The following is a 20,388-nucleotide window of genomic DNA, read 5'->3' on the forward strand; positions in this document are numbered from 1 at the left end:
TAAAGAAGATTATGATGAAGATTTTAGTTTAGTATTTTTAAATTGAAATATATTTCAAGTGGTACGCTGTGGTGTCTGATTCCAAGACGTGGTATAGGTGCTGGTAAAAATAACCGTACCGCAAGGGAGTGGTACCTGATTTTTAATAACAACTATGAAGCTCACCTTCTTCTCGAGTTGTTTCTTGAGGCCAACCAGCTGCTCGAGGTCGTCTTCGTGTTGCTGAGCCATCTTCCGCTTGGTAAATTCAAGTTCCCTGACGGCATGTTCGTACCTCTGCTTGTAGACACCTCCTTCGTCGCCGTCCTCACCGTCGGATGCAACCCCGTTAAGATCGGCAGCTCTTGCGTACAACAGTTCCATTTCCAGTCGCTCGGTTGTCTGCTGGAGGTTTTTATTCTCCTGGGTAACATCCTGGAGCTCACGTTCCAGCCTGAGACGCTCCGATGTCTCGGCGTCGATTCGTTCGGCAGCAAGGGTCGAGGTCGAGTGTTCCTCGGCGAAGTCAGCGGTGATTTCGCTCAACTGGAAAAGAAAATGGACAGAGACCATTCGGTCAAATATCACTATCGTAGAACTCGGCCAATTCCCCTAAGCTCTCGCGAGTTCTTAAAAAGTAATTTATGCTTTACTCGCTACCTCGTCACCGTCGCATTCCGACAGCGTTCTGTCCTCAGACAATCGAGACAGAGTACCCGAGGGACTTTTCGCGACGCTGTTGCTTCTACTGAAGTACTGAAAACCCTTTATCATGATATTGGTCGCACTGCGGCTTCGGCCTAAGGGACGATGCTTGTCGTTGTGAGGTAGGCTGGTCAAGGATCCAAACTCCGTCGCTTCATCCTTGTGCCCCAAGCTCTTCCACTCGTCCATCACGTGATCCGTCCGCTGAAGGAACTCCGAAATCCTTGAGGACAGAAAAGAAGAAGCGGTGGCGGGCTCTAGATGTGCAGCGGTCGGCCGAAAGGATTGGCGAACCTTCTGCTTCTCGATACCTAGGACAAAATTGAGACTGGCATCGAAAACGACCGGCGCCTGTTCCTTGTCTTGCAGTTCGTCGAGATTCATGGGCATAGACTCCTGGGGGAACGTTCTTCTGGGAATCGGTGACGTTCCCGAATGTGAACTGACCGAGCCAACGGACGGTGACCTTGTTGACCGGGAAAGAACCGGAGTAATTGATCTGCAGCTTTTCGAACCGATTGATAAGCATGGTGATGGGCTTCTGCTGATAATTTTTGTCGATGCGTTTGGTTTTATTATAGCAATTTTGTTCAACGGTCTTTGCTGAAACGAATTCGGAGGAAGGGGCGGCCTTCGCGAATGATTACCGACGATCCCAGCAGCGAGATCACTAGTCATCGACTTTCTGATCGGCATCTGTTGTCTCCTCGCTGCATTGTAGCCGCACCCATTTTCCACGAAACACGAACCCATCGGCGATGGTATGGGTCCAGCATACATAGTAGGCGCTAGAGGCATTTCTAAATCTCTCAATTGGAGATTTTTTATTCAAAGAGAAAGCCGAGGAGTGCCCGTCGGCCGCATCATGCCCGTATAGGTCTGACAGATGTGTCGAGACGTCCGACCGTTGTTTCAAGTACTTTTTGTCACGTACTATGATACAAGACAAGATGGTGCATTGTCCGCATAATTGTAAGACCTCTGTGTAAGCCTATTGTTGAGAATTTCCTGTCACTCGCACTGACTACATCGTCGCACTGTTACAACGATGTTGTAAAACAATTTCTCTGAATGAAACGGCGCATGAATCAACACTTCCTTTGCTTTAAACCTTACATCCAACATGTACTACTCACTCCGTCTTGTTCTATGTAATTCGCACTCATCACGCATTAGCTAGGGTGCTATATTGAAACGGAGAACGAACTGGTTACGTTACGTGATACTGAATTCTTTGAGCTGGTCCGATTCGCAGATTTTAGATGAACTTCGGTTGCGTAATACTGACATTCGGTAACCGGGATACTTTTGAATAGCTCGAAGAACCGGCCGACCGAAGAGGTGGATTGCAACTGCCGTTTGCCTTCGACCCCCAGAGGTGTACTGTTAGCAAAACGTTCGTGGAAACGGAGGTGGTGGAGGAGGTGGTCACCTCTGAGTTATTCTGAGAAAAGGCAGACGGAATTGGCCATTGGCCAACTACTGGCTGTCCCTCTTCTCCGGGGTGGAAGGGTTGGAGAAGATGCATTTAAGCAAAACACGATTGAGGAGAGAGAATCGAGTTGACGACGCGTAGCAATCAGCAGAGATCGCTGATTAATTAGGAGTTTGTTCCTATTTTACAGAATCGCTAGCAATCAAAGAATATTAACTGCCGGTATCCGCGCACGTATTTTTCTACATTTCACTTCGAGGAAAAAACGTTCTGCTAGACGCTTATTACATTTCTTGTCGAATAACAACCATCGAGAAAATTCGGCCCAACAAATTAGCATTTCGAATCTGGGACTCAGGAGCCAGGAATATTCTTACACGCTTGTCGAATCTGTTTACTGATGCGCATACGGCCTCAATCGGTTGCTGCAACGGCTCATCAAAGGAGTGAGAAACATGATAGTAAACTCTAATTCGCTTCTGAAAATAAGGATACTTTTCTGTTTCTAAAGGATGGGTGTCAAATTATACTTGAGAAACATCAACCGAACCTGACATCCCTTTGAAGCTCACCTTCAAGGGGTTCCTTTCATTTATGATGAAGCATCCGACAGTCTTGATTATGTAAGCTATCGGGAAGTAAGCTCATTTCACGAGTTTAATAATATGAACTGAATCATTAGGGGTCAGGCAGAAGATCCTCTATCGTCCATCTATTCGTTCATCCGGCTGCAACTCGAGGTCTCTTGTTCTTATTGAATCTGTCCACTGCCAATCCAACGTCCGATGGTTTATGTGCAGCAGGTGTGCGAATCCCATGAGCCGTCACCTTTTACTAACAGGAGACAGCGAGACGAGGTCGACGAACTAGTCGTTCAATTCCGGGTACTCTTGTCCTCTTCTCAGGATAGACCGATGTTTTTATTCACTTTCAGCCCTTTTTTGGTTACTCTTTTGAGGAGGTAAAGAGTTTAGCCGATTCATCCTCCACGTGGATGTTCATCGAGAATGGAATTCGACGTTTTCCAAGTATCCGATTAACCATCCAACCAATGTTATCATCGCGGAGAACGTCGTCTTCAACTGACAATAGCAAGCCGTCTCAAGTAGACCTTATAAAAGTTACGGACGGTTTGTATCCATTTACTATTCGTCGTATAAAAGCTTTTTCCGTCTCTTTTCCGCTCTTGCGATCTCGTACATTTCGTATTCAAAGCCACAAATAAGATCCACGTAATTAAATGCTCGTTTGATTGCTAAGTGCGAACCTGTCTTCACCGGGTAGACTCGTCACATTATGAAACACGCAACGAATTTCGTTCTTATCTGATCTTCACATGCAATCCTACAGATTTGGCAACTTACGTATTCGGCACTAGAAAACATCCAGATCATCGTCGAAATACCAAATGGCAAAAAAAAAAAAAAAAAAAAATGCGCGATATGCGTATCGACGGGTTAATAATATACGAAAAAACTCTCGGTATTTTATTATTCCAACTCTCACATGAACGTTAACTGAACGTCGGACACTTCGAACTTCACGACTGACGATCGGGAGACCGTCCAAGAATTCTGTGCATTGTGATTCCAGCATCTATTCACGCCTTCAATTACACGGATTCAAAAGATTTAATTGGAACGCACAAAAGCCTCGCTACGTGTCGGCTAATTCAAGTTTATTATAACAGGTTTTGACTATAGATTGTCGTCAACCTACTTACATACTGATAAAAAATGATACATATGTAGGTACGTATTTTTCTTTAGACTCACCTTATTTTCCAATTTGTCGTTGTCGTGCTTCAGGTGATTTCGCTCTTGTTCCAGCCTTTCAACCTTGGCCCTCAGGACCTCGAGTTCTTCCTGCAAACCAATCAAATTGATGTGAGCAAAGCACTTTCTACCTCCCAAATCTTTACGGGGTAATTTGGCATTCAAATACAGTTTTGAATATGTAAACGTGAAAACTACAGTTACTACAGAACGTTTGAAGAACCAACGACTCACCGTTCTTGCCTTGAGCTGATCTTCGGTGCGGTGAACATTGAGGAGTGGTGCTACTTTAACGTAGAGACGCCACCAGGGCCATTCTCGTACAGACATCAACTTCCTCACGTTTCTTTGTATACACCGCACTGCCATGTCTTGCAACTGTTACATAAAAGTGTTTTACATTTGCAACAAGATTTCCAATAGTCGGAAAAAGTTGACGTTAATCATTTTTATGGTTCTTGATCATGGTATTCGGCATAATTGCAAAGTCAGTTAACGGCTTCGACGCTTACCTTCAAGGTGTTGAGCTTACGACGTGCAAGATATCCGCGGCATCTTGCTTGCAGCAAGATTACGTGACCGGTTAACTTCTCATCCCTCTGAGACTCGAGTTGTTCCAACGCTCCAGAGCGGAAAAATATCTGTCAACGGAAATGGACACGCGTCCAATTTAACTAGATAACGACACTTCGCTTGATGCGAGATAAAAGCGATACAGTTACAACGTGTGGCTTGATATTATTATGCCAGTATTCTTATTTATACCAACGTGTTAATATACCTGCTGCATGAATACAAAGGCATCCCTTATGATTATTTACATTTAAATGAATGCTAAGCAATAAACGAAACAACAACGGATGAGCATTGGGAGGAAATCAAGGCCCTAACTTGTTGAAAATTTCATTGCAAATTATAATAATACTCGCTGTCCACGGTCAACGGCCGAGGGAAATCTTGGCAAAAGTTGAAGTTGACTGTAAACAAGATGAATGCGGTGTGATCTGTCAACGAATTTGGCGGTCAGAAGGATCGAGCGATCCAAACTTCTGTTAGCATGATTTAAAAGAATAAAAGTAATTCAATAGCTCGTTATCTGAAAATATCAAGATCAGCGTGAGGAGGAAAAAGAAGAAAAAGGAAGGTAAGAAAATGAGAAAGATTAGCTTGACTGCGCGTGAATTAATTCCACAACCAAGCGCCCACTACCTGAGTACGGTAGCGTGTAGTTTTAATGGTGACCTGTTGTCTTTCGGCCAACGGTATAATCGGCGAGGCAGGCGACATCTTTTTCGTAGCCGTAGTCTTCCAGCTTTCGCTCTCGCTGGAGCTCCTTGGGCTTTGCGACTTTGCATCTTCCCAGCTTTCGATGCTGCTGGCTCCGCTGGATATGGACAAACTTTTTCTAGCCGATTTCTTTTCCGCGGTGGGAATGAAGCGCTGTACTATCGGGGTGGCGTTAAAAACCTCGATGGTCCTTTCGAGGCTGGTGTCAAGGTCCTGGATAATACCCTTTAAGAAATCTTCGCTCTTGTTGAATTTCTTCAATTCTTCGTTACGGTCCTTCCATTCCGCGTCGTTCTCGTTGCTCATGTGGCCGCTGTCTTCGGAACAATTGTCGTCGGACATGTATCCGTTTTTGTCCTTCTTCGACATGTCCTTGTTGTTCTCATCAGCGGCTGGGCTAGCTGCCACAGACCCTTCTTTATTCCATTCGTTGGGAACAATGATATCCTTTGCCCCAGGTGACTGCTGAACAACTTCAGTGGTATTTTTACAGTTGAAGAAGTTTACGAGGTGCTCGATGTCCTTCACCCTCTTCGCGCCATTTACTCTCTTCGCTTCAAGGAGCGCATCCGTTGCCACGGGTACCGGAGGTGGTTTCTTCGACAAGTTCACGGTGTTCGTGTTGATTCTTGGTTTCGGTGACGGTTTGTTTTTTGTCATCGGAGATTCCGACTTTTCTTGTGACTTTTTAATCTGGTTCTCCCAGTTCCGGCGTATTTCCTGGATGTTTGTCTCTGGCTCGCCACGGCGAAGAAGACTCTCGTGACTTTTCGCGAAACCACGGCTTCTCTCCAATGTTTCTTGACTACGAGACAAATTCTCCTTGCTCCGTGCAAGCTCTTCTCTGCTTCTGTTCAAGTTATCACGACTTCGCGAGAGGACCTGCTTACTCTTAGCAAGATTCGCCCGGCAAGTTTCTAGGTCTATCTTCAAATCTCTCTTGACGCTTTTCGAGCTTTTGTTATCATTGTCCTCGTCTAGCTCAGCCATCAACTGTTTGACACGTTTTTCCAGGTCCACGGAATCGTGAACCTCTAACGGTACGGATTTGGTGCGCAGCAGTTCCTTCTTCGCCGGGACATTTTTGTCGTTCGGAGTTTGCTCCTTGAGACTGTCGATCCTCTCCAACGACGCACCTTGGCCCTTGAGATTTTCGTAAATGGGTAAATTTTTCGTTGGGCTTGGCAAGTTCGTCCGGCAGTTCTGATAAATTGGGTCGACTCGCTTGACCGCGGTATCTTGACAGTTCTGGTAAATGTGCTCGTCAACGGATCGGTCCAGCTCGTCGCAGTCTTCGACCTTCTTGGATGTACTGACCTCTGCGTTACGATCTACTCGCGATAGATCGACCAGAGAACAATTGGCCGCAGTTGGTGTGCTAAGATGTTGCGTGAATAGTGGTATTCGGCTGGGTCGCAGTCCCGACACGGATTTCGCTCTGGACATTTTCCCCGAGCCAGCGGCGCACGGAACGCTCCACAGGCTGGTGGTGCGATTCAGGATTCCCCTGTTTTCGTTTTTCCCAGCACTTCCAATTGCGTTGCTTTTGCTTCCTTCATGGATGCTATGTCTGTTTTTCGAAGGTGTATTTTGCTGCTGGGCAGAGTCTACAGGAACGTTCCACAGGCTGGTGGATCGGTTGAGACCTTTTCTTTGAAGAGCGTCTGGCTTTTTCGGAAGTAAACCTTTCTTCAAAAGTGCTCTGTCCTCCAGTATGGTGCACGAATTTTCCTTCTCTTTTTTGTTGGTCTTATTTTTCGGCTCGCTCTTCATCGGGCTCAGGGACAGGCTGCTTCGACTCAGTCTGCTCAGACTTGGACGCGGTTTTCCAGATACGTTTGAGCGTACCGCCGGAACTGGATTACCGGCTGAATTGTTTGTTGCCAAACCGGTGTCGCTTCCCGATATTTGTATCACGGTCACGTTTGGCGCGGCCGACTTCGCCGATGAAGTCGAGCAACGCGCACTTTTGTTTGTAACGGCACCTGCAGGTGATGATCTATTGTTCGGAGGCCCGTTGATACTATGCCGCTTACTCGCCGTGTTACCAACGCCATTTTTATCCTGTCGTTGTGTTTGCGAATTCGTTACGGCTAATGAAATCTGCTTCGCAATGTTCGACGTGCTTCTGGCTTTAGCCAGACGCTGAGGTCCAGATGGAGACCAATTTGGATTGTTGTAAAATTTCTGAAGACCGACACCATTCGTCGACTTTGGTATGCAAACGCCCTTCGCCGAAGCCATGATTACCGTTACACTCAATCACACGCGATGAACACAGAGAGTTTTTCTTTCAAAGATTCTGGTAATCAGATCGAATTTCGTGGATTATTCACCGGCCACTATCATCGGACACGTCATTCGATACTTAAGCTTGCGTCGAGCTAAGCAAGCGTCGTTGCACGCTGATTCCACGATTTATCAAAGGTCTACGACTTTCCTCTCAAACAACAAACGTCCACTGAATGAGACGCTTCGCGGTCAAGCTTGTGTGTTGCCTCAATATAATACATCAGCAGCACTCCGGACGAGTGTTGGTTAGATAGCGTCAAGTCACGGAAACCTCTTGTAAGCAGCTAGCTTTATCTAGTCTACAATTGGACCCTCGTATAGGACGGTCAACAAGTTGCAGCCCCGATGCTCCAAGTGTTTTCAATGGTACGAAGACATGACTATCGATTTTGATGGATCCACATTAACACACCGGAAAACAACCGCAACCAACCTTCACTGTTAATGATCTAATACTTCAATCTATGAAGGAATCTATAAGACGGTTGATTGAAACTCAGTGGCTAACGTGAGTCGATCGTTTACCGTTACAGTCGGCTGGCTTATTGCCTGACTTGATATTGAGGTTGTTATTACACTATTTTCAATAACAGTCTTAATACCGCTTTTCACAATCGCGATTAATGACACGTGGACACAGTTTGATCGTTACTTCCGTAACGTCGCGACAGTTCACGACTGTTGGGGGCAGGCAAGTTTTCAACTGTAACTCATTTTTTTGAAATCCATAATCAATCTTCGGCCGGGATTCTATCACTGAGACAAACTGGCATGGCGGTCGAAGCAGCAGAGGATCCGCGACATTGCAGCTCGCGGCACCAACTCGGACTGAGTCCAGGAAGAGCGCTCTTGGATCTCGGATACCGAGAGCTAGTCAGTCAGGTGCGCCCCCCTGTCTTTCATGCACCTTCCCCACCTCGCGCACCTGGCCAAAGCAGAACCAACACAATTGGTAACCTCTCGTCCACGCGACCGGTTACTCCGACTCTGCCGTAGCTGTCTCCAGCCGCAGTTCCATGGCTCCGTCCTCCAAGAAAGCCACTGATTTCTAGCCAAGTCGGAGGAGGTCAAGATCCATTCGAAGGCGATGTCGATAAATCCTTGCTAATTAACTAATTGGTGCAAAATTTGGCACGTATGAAAATTTCCCAATATTGCGATTAGAAAAGTTACTCATCATTTTCACCGATTGCTTAAACTTGTCAGGTTTCCATTATATCATTCCGTTCTTGGATCGTAATGACCATTTACAGTGAGGCGACAATGTGGAAAAAATTATCTCAAGTCTAGTCTAGGATCTAGACGAAGGGAAGCGGAAGTGAAGTCGGAATAGAGACTGCAGAAGATGTAAGAAGATGAGAAAAAGTTATACTGGCTTGTGGTGAAGGCGGGGGGAAACGGGACGGAGAGAGAGAGAAGGGGAGAGAAGAGAGAGATTGATTAAGGGATAGAGAAGTAAAAGAGGAAATAGAACAAAATCTCTGCCTCATAGGAATCACCAGCAGATGGTAAGCGTATAACCCTGCGCAATGCGATTCCATCGCAGTAATTATATAGGTAAACAAGGTTTGCTTATATTATATGGATACAGATATGGAATGAAAATTTGAACAAAGCGACGTTATTCATTAAACGGCGGTAGTGATAATAAAATTAAAAGATATGAAAATGGCCACGCAGACAATTACGTGGCTGTTTTTTCTTCTTCTCTTCATCTCGACACGAAGGCGTATAGAAATATACCGCGTGAAGGAGGAGGAGGAGGAGGAGGAGCCCCCCCCCCAGTGAAAGTGGTCACAAGGCGCGGCCAAGACATTGAAATATATCCCAAGTGGAACAGTTTTATTGCATGTGGTTCCAACCGTTGGGTAGGTATATATTTTATGTGAGTATGCGGGTATGAGCAAAGCATCTCTCGTTATTTCGCTGCTCTCTCTTCCTCGATCGCGCCAAGATCGCGAGATATAAATTTCGAATCGGTGCGCGAGGCAATCCATGAAAACAGTTTTGGGGGGGGGGGGGGGGGGGGGCGATGAGGAAAAAAACAGTTTTATACTGTGATTCGATTGGTCAATTTCAAAACGTGTTTACATTCGGTCGATATCACACTCGGTAATGACGACATCACAGCACTTTGGTTGTGAAACGAGTAAATGGTGTGAAAAGAAGTTCGAGTAACATTCTGTAATGAATTGATGGATTATTGTTCCTCAGAAATACGCATCACTAATCACTATCTTCTCACAGGCAATTGTACGGAGGTCAGTAAAGAAATATGGCAGTACATAATATATTTGAAACTTCGACAGAATGTCACAATTGTTGCCACAAGTGTTGTGCGTAATGTGTCGTTTGAATACGTAAGTACATACAAGCGGAGTATAAGATCGGCATGCAAAGCTCGCTAAATTCATCGTGTAAACCGGTTTCAAGTAACCGGCAAAAAGCTAATAGCATCTTATTACATCGAATGTATAGATGCGCGATTGAGGTAACTGCGGATTGAAGAGAGAAAAAACGACAAGTAGGCGTAAGAATTCAAGTATATAGTATCTAGTATCAAGTCGGTAGACTTTCGGAGAAACTGATCGAATCACTTCACTCTCGATATTGGAAGCGACGGATCTCTAAATATTGAATCGTCGACTGAGGCACTGTAAAAAATGTGATGTTCAGTGATTGGAAATTTTTATGGTCAATTCAGAGATAAAATGATCGGTCGAAATTTTGAAACTCGTTTGAACTTCTTCACCCTCTATTCCTTCATCTTTTAGGTTTCATTTGAACCCTCCAGATCCTTATAGCTCTGCAGTTTGACTTAATAGATCCCCGAATCTGCGGAATTCAAGAAAAGAAAACCTAAAGAATTAATTTAAGTCTAATACAGAAATATTGTAACTAAGGCTTCCGATGGTCAAATAAGTCCCAATTTCGGCTCTCATTAGAATCTGAAACATCGGAATCGATACTTTTGGCGTAGTTTTGATATTTAAATGAGGTTTTGTTAGCTCGTGATTTCTCTATTTAAGAACGTTTCATATAACATAAGCCTCGATAACCTTGAAATTTTCTTAATATCCTAAATCTCGTCTCGGGTATCGGATAGTTTCAGATTTATACCTGCGAAATTATAAGTCCGTTACATAGGTCTGCACCAAAATTTTGTCACAGAGTGGAGAGTGAGTTCACTGTAGAAAGAAATCGATTTGGTTTTTGGCACGAACTTTGCAGAGAGCACGGTAAATGCCAAATTTAGAAAAAAACGATATTGTAGCTGCCTTCGCGAGATGAAAATGGTCATCTTCTCTCCTCGGAGGGAAAAATCTCTTTCTCTTCGACGTCGTAGCGTCGCCTGGTCTGGGTAACATTCTCTTCGGCGAACGTGAGCCTGCTGAGCAAACAGGCGAGGGTCGCGGACTGCTGTAGGTACTGGTACTAATCCAAAGACGGGGCCGAGGGTTTTGCCTGCGTTAAACTCCGGGTTCTTTGGCTCGGAACCTGCTCGAGATGTCGAGGATTGCAGCACCTGCTTGCCTACCTGGTTCGGCACCGGTTGTCCCGATTCCGCTCCATGCGCTGCCCTGCAGCATCTCAACGTGGTTCGAGTGAAGACCCGACGCTGCCGACTATTTATATAACCCACGCCTGAATCCAGCCTCAGCTTGTTGCGCAAGAAAGCGAACGCCTGCCTTCCGAGAGCAAGCGATGACTTATAATGACATCCTCAGATGTCTGCAATAATTCGTATTGTACGCTCCTCATAAATATATAATTCTTAGTAGAATTCGAATCTTGTGCTATGGATGGGCATAGGTATAGTTATACATAATCAATTAAATATCAGCAATCTAGACGTGACACCGAATGATCGTTAACCTCGATTATCCGATATTAGTGCCGTTGAATGGTCAGTGTAAATGGAATGTTTTTCGACATGATCGTAAAGATGTATTTAACCTTCGAGAAGAGGAAAATATATGAAATCATAGTTCGTGGAGTTTCAATAGATATGTAATACACATCTAACACTTAACTTTCAGTAATGATGTACTGGCATAACACCGTTCACTGAAAAAATTTGTACTGATTCGGATTTTAGTAATGGAATTCTGAGATGTTGAATTATATAGTAACAAATAAGCCTCGAGGAATCAATAGGTGCTGTAATATACGACTGCGCTTTAATAGGTTTTCAGGAACTATTAATAGACGACTTCCGTTTCGGACAGTGTTGGCACGATTACGTACAGAGCTATAAAGATTCACGCGGTTGCGAAATGAAGCGGTGAATTAAAACTGCCTAAGGAACAAAGAGGAAGAAACTGGAGAGTAGCATAAGGAAAATGTGACAGATGTCACGAGTAAAGCGGAAGACAGAAGTAGATGACTTACAGGAAAGTGTCGTGAGTAGCATAGTTAATGATTTTAGTCGTTAGCAGGGTCTTCCAAGAGATGGATAAACATGATTGAGAAACAGCTCGTCGTTGGAGACATTTAGACTGCAGTCCACACGATAAGACATAGAATGAAGAAATGAAAACGGTTATCGTAAAGAGAAATTGTCGGTTATAGTACAGAATTTAATCATAAAGGCATCGAAGTTTTTCCTCAGCATGAATCGTTACGGTAACGTAACTAATTGCAAGCTTGTAGAATATAAACATCGCTCGAGAGTACAAGAGATATATGTACGGAGTTTTACTGGCAACAAATTGGGCAAATTTTTTACCGCCCCAAATTTGACAGGGTAATCAGGCCGTTTCAACGAGCGGTAATTAGCGACCTGCATGACGAAACAGCGAACACCGAAGAGTCGATAGCAGACCTGGAATGAATATCAGCACTCGTAGTTTTCTCGAGGAAAACTGATTGGCAAGTGAACCAGTAAATCATTCTACTTCGAGTGGGGTGGTTTTTGTCGTTTTTTTTTTTTTTTTTAAACATAACTCGATATTTCCGATTTGATTCTCACTTCTTTGCCGTACAGAAAACATGACAAGTATTGCGGTATTTGTTCATAATGTCAGTAATTCGAGAGCTGGATGAATCTAAAATTTGTAAAAATATGTTAAAAATTGGAACCATGCCCTTCTTCAAACCTTTGTATGTGGTTCTATTGATGTTAAAGATTTGAACTTTAGCTAGTTTTAAAGTGCTTGAAGTGCGTGTTCACGTAATATTTATCAAGATCAATACCAATGAAGAATTTCATTTATTATGAACAATTACAATTAAAAAATTTTGAAAAAACGTGAGCATGTTCGTAGAACAATTTTCTACTAAACTGTGAAGTTAAGAAATGCAACTACGACATAGAGTTGATGGTTGTTTTGAATTATTTTACATCAGTGTTCCATTTTGAAACTTTACAACATAGTGTAGGATATTGACTAATGAATATGCTCATACTTTTGAAAATAAAATCAAATTTTTGGCCCCTGCTAGCAGCAACAAATATTGGATGAGAATGCACTTCAAGAATTTTGAAACTCTACGCCATGAAGTATGAGAGGAACTAAAAGTATAACGGTTTGAAAAGGGCACGTTTCTAGTTTTCTGCGTGTTTTCAAAAATTTCAATGTCGCCCAATCTTATAATTATTGATATATGAGGAACCAATACCGAAATAAATTTCTCGTTTTACCGCGCACACAACCCCGAAATAAAGTTACGATATTCTTGATAAGTGTGATGCTTCAAAGGTACCCGTTTCACGTGAAACGACTTCATAATCCTGGAGCAAAGAAGAATCGATCAAGTTGTCGATGGACGCTTGACCCTAGCGACCTCTTCTCGCTCTGATAAATTCCCGACGCTATCTACGAAGACCCGCGACACCCTGGAGAGACTCTCGAGGCGCCAACAAGCCTCGGGAATCACGTTTTGCTTCGCCGCTCCGCGGTATCTATCATCCAGAAAGTACTCTGTACTTTGCTTGCAAGACCAACCCAGATGCAGGAAACCTCCCAGAGATGCAATTACGTACCCCAGCGTTTGTCCGCCGCTTCTACTAAGAATCAGCTCCCAGCCGATCGCCCGACCCTGAGGATTCTTTGTTACCACTGTAGCACAAATCACAGGTCTTATTTTCATACGCTATTCGCTAAATTCGTACTTTGTAGGCAAAAACAGAGATGCAATTCCACTGACGATTCTACTATTGAATTCGCAGTTGCGAACGCCTCTGTTTTCGGGGGTTCGTAGCGGGAACAACTGGAACTTGATAGCAAAAATTATCATTTAAGACACAAGGATACTAACAATAAGACGAATCCAGAATTTTTGAATTTCATGAACGTATTACGACAACCGCGAACCCGTTTTTCTTGTTCTCAAAGTGTTCTCACGACATGGCGACAAGCAGAATCAGTAAAGGATGGGTTTTGATGATTGGAAAAGAGGCAAAGATACACGCGATCGTGTTTCGAAGTATAATCACTGGGTTTCTTATTGGTCCGTAACTTTTTCGACGGAAGAGCGAATGATTTAGCTGACAAGTCGGGTGGAAAGAGGTCAGGAGAGTAGGGCCGCAATCAAGTCACCGGGCAAAACCATGCAATTTATTGCCATGGTGGTCTGACGGTTTTTGCAACAACGAAACACGGTGATTTAAAACCCCTGTCGAGGTCGAGGATGCGGCTCGCTTAGAAACTTTGTTCACGGCGAGCTGCGGACGTCCGATAAATTAGAGATGCGAGTTTGCGAGTCGATGCAATGAGGAGCAAATTTCTTTCACAGGCAAGTCAGTCGAATCTGAAACTGACCGACCCCCTCCTCGACTCTCGGCAAAAAAAATTCCGACCACATACAGTCTCGATAATTGGAAACTAAGGATACAAACTTCGTTATTCGGATCGAGACAAAAATGTATCGAGCATCGGCCTCAAGCTTGATTTACGATTAGTAGGAAGTTTCCATCGTATAATATAAGATTGACGGCTCACCTATGAAATCACAGTACATATACAGAGTAGCTAACGGTCGTGTGGTGTAACGCGCATGCGCTAGAACTCTAGAACAAAAGGAGTTATCTTGTCAGGATAACCAACCGTCATAAGTTTAGATAGGAGGTCACCGCGATGTATATAACCTCAAAAAGTTTGACAGTTCTGCAAAAATATTGAGGGCAACTGTAATAGATAAAACATTTTTGCTGTAGGTACTGTTTTTTAAGATCGAATGGGCAGATTAAGAATGTTTCTATTCGTAAAAATTATTAATCGGGAAACGAACAAAGTTGAGCACAACTGCCACCGACAGCTGTCAAAGTTTTTGAGGTTACATACATTATGGTAACCTGTCATCTAAACTTATGACAGTTTGTCAACCTGACAAAACAATTGCTTTCGCTTTGGTATTTTAGCGCATGCGCGTTACACTATTCGACCGTTAGCTACTCACTCTGTATAATATAAGTACGAGGATTATAATTTCAGCAAACTCTTCGCGCAGTAATAGCATCGAATCACAAGCCGCGGTGAAAGATGTTAACCGTCCAGTAATGTAATGTAAATCTAGTTTCTATTTAATAACAGGCAAGAAAGCATTTGCTCACCGGGCAATTATTATACATCCATCTCATTAATTAGTCAGGCAGCGATTTTTCCTGAGCTCTAGCCTACTTGAGCATCAGCGATATGATTGCGTCTGTACGTCAGTCGAAAAGAAGGTGAGGATGGTCAGATCCGAGAGAAGTGTTGAGAAATAATTTGAAACTCGACATTCCTGGAAAGGAGGACTGAAATATTTGTCGGTGTAAGTGCTCGACAAGTTTCAGGCATGCCCGACTAAAGATTGTCCGAATTCTACGGTTTGGTGCAAGCAGTCAAGCTTATCGCCGATACCTTATAATTCGAACGTTGCCGATGGAGAAGAAAAAGGATTTTTTTCTTTTTTCGACCACCGAAACACTTGGAGATTTCATTAACGACCGTAAATTATTTTCGATACTTCTAACACTATTTGGAAGCGCTTTACACCAGACACGGTCCACTTCCTGCGGGTACTCGTTTTGCTCTCGTTTGGGTTTTGTCACCTCGTCCAGACCGAGATAAAGGCTTCAAGTCGCCCCGTCACGGTACGCCAAGTTTTGGTCTACTTTGTTCAAAGATGGATCTCTTGTTGGTACCAAATGTACCGACGCGCAATCTCTTTTACATCACTGATTCCACACTCACTGCAAGCATGTCTTCGACTCAGCCGATGGAATGTCACTTCCTGCGCCGGAAATAAGCTGCGCAAAGTGATGAATCTTGACAGTGCAAGAAGCTGAAAAGCAATTTGACTTGAAACACGATGACAGTAAAAATTTTCCTCACAAGATTCTTGAGACGAAAAGAACTAAAATATGGGGCTATCCATAAACGTTTGTTCAATTTTTTAGGGTAAAGATTTCGGTATGGCTGTAATTTTGATATGTCGTAGTACTACATACTAATTGCGGAACATGAAAATCCTCAATTCGAGATATGAATAGCCCTTGTCAAAAAATTTGTAGGAGTTCCTGTAGGCAAAAAACAAGTATGACTCAATCTGTTTTTTGCGCCAAAAAAAAAAAAAAAAAAAAAAAAAAAAAAAAAAAAAAAAAAGGTCGGAGTGTATTCTGATATTCTTAGAGTGCGAAGAAAATGTGATCATATATTTAAATCGGTGTTAATATTATGATGATTGGTGGACAATCTCGTGCACTGAGGTACATAATAGTCACTGAGTGATGTAAAGAAGCTCTGTATAAACCAAACGATGTAAGTAATTGATTAGAAAGTTGAAATGCCCTGCAGTTGAACGTCCAGCAGTCGTGAAGAACGAGTTTTAAAACTTTAATCGCAGAATTTCTGTATTGATTTTAAAATGATTTTTTTGCCATAGAATACATTACAGTATAATCAATATAATTAGATATGGAATTTCGAGAAAGTGCGGCAAATATCGGTTTTATGTTATACCCGCCGGTCTCACAGCATGATTTTACTGGTAGAACTGGTTTTTTCGAAAGTTTGTTTCGGAAAATTTTTCACCGTAACGTGAATATCTGGTACCTTAAAGTCCCAGAAACCTATATTCATTGTTTATCCACCAATCGTCACTTCCCCAAGACGCACGTGGTCCAGCTCTAAAACTACCTACCGATGTCTTTTCTGCGCAGAGTAAACGCAGCCAATGATAGTTCACACATCTGAGAAGCGCCCCGTGTTTGTTCAGCTGCAATTTACGCTGTTCTTTCGTAATCACGGTAACCGCAACTGCACACCGAACGCATATAGAACTCACTTATTGAATGTATACAAAACTCTTTTAACCGTTACTCACGGTTAAACCTGATTTTCAATAGTCTCCGCCTTTGAATACAAGAAGAACACTCGTCTTCTTCACGAAATGATATTATACTGGAATGAAAATAGGGCAATAATTACTCAAGTAAAATTAGCCAATTGCCTGGCGATTTGCGGATTGTAAACCTGTAGCTTTTTATCTATGTATAATGAAACAAGTAACGGTTCAAGGTTGAACCTTGTTTTTTATTGCACAGCCGAATCACCTCGAATTACGTAAATATTTCACGAATTCCAAGCGACCGTGACGTTCGAATTTTCCAACGTTACAATAGTTCTTTAAACGTAGAGTATCAAGGTGTGTAATAGAAAATTGGGACACGTACTTGAAGAGTTCTGCATTTGCGAAAATAAATTTCATATGCAAAGGATTCATTTTTGAGGTTGACAATAAAGCGTCAAAGCGACGTCGAGAAGACTGTGAAAATGAGAAAGTAAGAAACTCGGTACCTTTTGAGCGCAGATACAGCTGAGTTCATTTGCATGTACAGCGTAAAGCACACGAGGCTGGCCAAAGACTACACAAAAGGTGATTTAACGCAGGCGGAAGAATTTCCTCCGAAACGTGCTACATCGTGTAGTACCAAGAGTTACTTTCCGAATTTAAGAAACACCTCGGAGCAGCATAATAAATAGATATTTTCGAAATCCCAAACGTTGCTAGTGGAGACGAAAGATCGTCGGTACTTGAAGATCGACACAAAAATATCTCGGGAACAAATTCCGTTTTGCACCAGCACGACGGAGGCGTCGAACCGTGAACATCCGATCACGTGAATAAACGCTGAATGCATTTTGAAGGATCGAGCAGTTGAGTGAGGAAATTATTCGTTTTTTATAATTAATTGACCTTACGTATTGCCGGATACTGGATACTGCTAGACGACTCTTTAATCTCGAGAAGATCGTTACGTTAGATTCACAATAAATGGGTCGTTTTCCCTTCGCCGGATTATCTCACCAATCTTGAGGAAAAAATGTTGGTACAGTTTTACGACGAGATGATCGTACATCGACTATTTACCAAATTGTTAGCGATGTGAGCTATGAATATCTCTTTCAGAATACATATAAAAATGGAAAATAATGAAATTATAACAAAAAAATCTTAGATACCGATGCTTCAACTTCAAATTACTTCAAAATGGTTAAAAAATCTTGTGGATTCGTTCGATATCAATTTACGATGGCTCATTTTGTTCAGAAGATTATTCGATTTAAGCTCCGTGAAATATTTCTGTTCTAGCATGTTAGCATCGATTATTATTTAATTTGATGATATTGCACCGATATTGATTATAATCAACAAATAGCGACATTGAACCGACTATTGAAAAAAAAATCTACTTCAGTTACTAACATATTTGAATAAAACGAGCCATCGTACAGTGAAATTTAACGAATCTATTAGATTCATTGTCATTTCGAAGCGTTTTGAAATAAACCACTGATGTTTAAGCTTTTTTTTTTATTATTATTATTCCAGTTTTCTCTATTTTTGTATCTTTGACGAGATCACGAATATCTTGTAATAAAATGAATAGAAAGTATCGATTTTTTGCCAACTAACTTCCTAAAGAAGGTTTCACACCACCATCGAAAATGAAGCAAAAATTCCCGAAAAACTCTCAGTGATTAATTTTAGTGAAAACAAGTTGAAGTTTAAGTCTCATGAATCGTAAGAAGTCCACTCAGGAGTAAATCCAATTGAAAACTAACTCTGTCACAGTCCAAAATCTCTTGATTATAAAAATACACGTAGTATTGAAAGTTTCACAACTTCAACACAAGTTCGCTGTAATTTTTGTCAGTAGTTTTTTACGCCATTTTTTAGTGATCGAGTTTGAGTCATTGACCTATTACTTGAATTGATTTTCAGAATCAAAAACATTGACTCCTTAGTTGGAGACATCTTTTGGCGTGTTAAGATTGAGGTTTTCTTTCTAACCGATCGAGTTAGAAGAGCAAGCGTATTTCATGGGTGAAGAATCTCCTGAAACACATTGACGGAACGCCCCAGAATTCTACCTTCTGAACCTGACCTACGTCCACTAGTACTGACAATTAATTAGGCGAGTAATTGAAGTTTATAGATTGAAATGGCTGGCACCAAATATGATTGAAATAATAAATATGACGTTCAATCGAATCGAATTGACTATAAGGAGAGTAAGAAACGGTTTTATAACTCAACGTGTCCGACAAGAGTTATTCACCTCAGGCAAGAAAACATTTTAAACTCAAGGCACGTTCGCTTGGCCGCGTCCGCTTATCATTTATGGCGTCTAAGATCGGCTAAGAACGCGATTGAATTCCAATTTGAATAACTCGGATCGCTTGATTTGCAACGATCGTAATTATCGATCCGATCAGAACAATCGTTATTTTCGCACCATGTGCAATAAGTATTTAGCTATTGGCGATTCGACAAGACGTTTTTACCGAGTTAAAAGAAATTCGTTAATCGATCCATCCATTAGTTCGGATTTACACTATACGCTTGTTAATCGGGCCAACTTTTCGTGGTCAATGTGAAAATTTTCTGTATGACAATTTGTTGTGTAAATGACTATAAACGCAGAGAAATTTTTTAACGAGGTTAATTTCAAAGGAATCGGATAATCGATGACGCGATGACCGAGCAGCTAAGACGTTTGCCGTTTGCTTTTCGAGGAGGTCAAACATTCTCTTTGATGGAATAGAGGTCATCGCCTGCATGATATTGCAGGTTGGTATATGGGTGTACCTTTCTCCTGAGGTGCTGCCAGGCACCTGTTATTCAAACTATCCCCAGAGGCCCGGCTTTTATCGCACTCGACCTGACGCGACCCCAAACCGGAAGAATCGAGAAAGCGACGAGGATTCTGCAACGCGCCGCGGTGTTAAATGAAACGTTTTGCACGGCGTTGAATCGCATTCTCAACGACAACTAAGTTGACTGTTTCAATTACGAGCTCTGTGATTAATCGATTGATTAATTGGAGAAACAACGAGTAGACAGGTGAAAAACTTCGTGAATTTTGGGAATTTATATCCCAACAAGAAATTATTCAATTCGATCACGGCTTCTTGTATACGAAAGTATATAGATCTGGCTTTACGTAATTTTTTTTTTTTTCATTAAAATTTCATTAGTTCCAGAGATACGAATCCTCATAATTAACCCACTGTTTCGGCCATTTACTCATAGATGTAACTCCTAGATTGATAGGATCGATGATTCGAATAATTTTAAAAACGATTAGGTAATCGAAAGTATCGAATTAATCGATTATTGGAAACTTGAACTGCCTAGTAAATTCGTCGACCGATAAAGTAATTGACAAGACGATTAAAAGACTCATCGATTAGTTGAACTACCCTAGTTTCAGCACTTCGAGAAATGATTCGAACGAATAAACGAGCCGACTCTGAGTCCTCGAACATAAATTTCGGAAGCCTGTAATAAATTTTCAAACGTCGACTCGAACAAAGCCGATTATCCGAATCTTGGACAGTGTAGGTATGGAAATCATCTATCACCTAGTCATAGCTTAGGAAAGCTGGGACACTGTTGGGTACGAATTGGCGTGATTACCGGCAT

The 20,388-nt window shown here is 42.3% G+C and overlaps 1 protein-coding gene and 1 long non-coding RNA gene across 7 annotated transcripts in view; one reads left to right on the top strand and one right to left on the bottom strand.

The window, feature by feature from the left end:
* LOC124296964 (uncharacterized) overlaps window positions 1-20,388 on the top strand; it is a 181,690-nt gene that overhangs the window by 29,538 nt on the left and 131,764 nt on the right. Inside the window, exon 2 of the long non-coding RNA XR_006906485.1 lies at window positions 11,287-11,291. This is a non-coding gene — a long non-coding RNA (uncharacterized LOC124296964). The remainder of the gene's footprint in view (window positions 1-11,286; window positions 11,292-20,388) is intronic.
* Window positions 1-20,388, bottom strand: part of LOC124296951 (unconventional myosin-XVIIIa) — an 84,560-nt gene that overhangs the window by 3,294 nt on the left and 60,878 nt on the right. For 3 of the 6 annotated variants that reach the window (XM_046747430.1, XM_046747431.1, XM_046747434.1), the window contains 4 exons: window positions 4,407-4,535; window positions 4,129-4,272; window positions 3,895-3,984; window positions 166-525 (listed from right to left, as the gene is read on the bottom strand). In XM_046747430.1, coding sequence (XP_046603386.1) covers window positions 166-525; window positions 3,895-3,984; window positions 4,129-4,272; window positions 4,407-4,535 — 723 coding nt within the window. Of the gene's footprint in view, window positions 1-165; window positions 526-639; window positions 2,090-3,894; window positions 3,985-4,128; window positions 4,273-4,406; window positions 4,536-5,103; window positions 8,300-20,388 lie in introns of those variants that run through there. The other 3 variants (XM_046747432.1, XM_046747435.1, XM_046747436.1) reach the window with 3 other exon arrangements.

This window comes from Neodiprion virginianus, chromosome 2 (assembly GCF_021901495.1).
Source record: "Neodiprion virginianus isolate iyNeoVirg1 chromosome 2, iyNeoVirg1.1, whole genome shotgun sequence".
In the NCBI taxonomy this organism is placed as follows: Eukaryota; Metazoa; Arthropoda; class Insecta; order Hymenoptera; family Diprionidae; genus Neodiprion; species Neodiprion virginianus.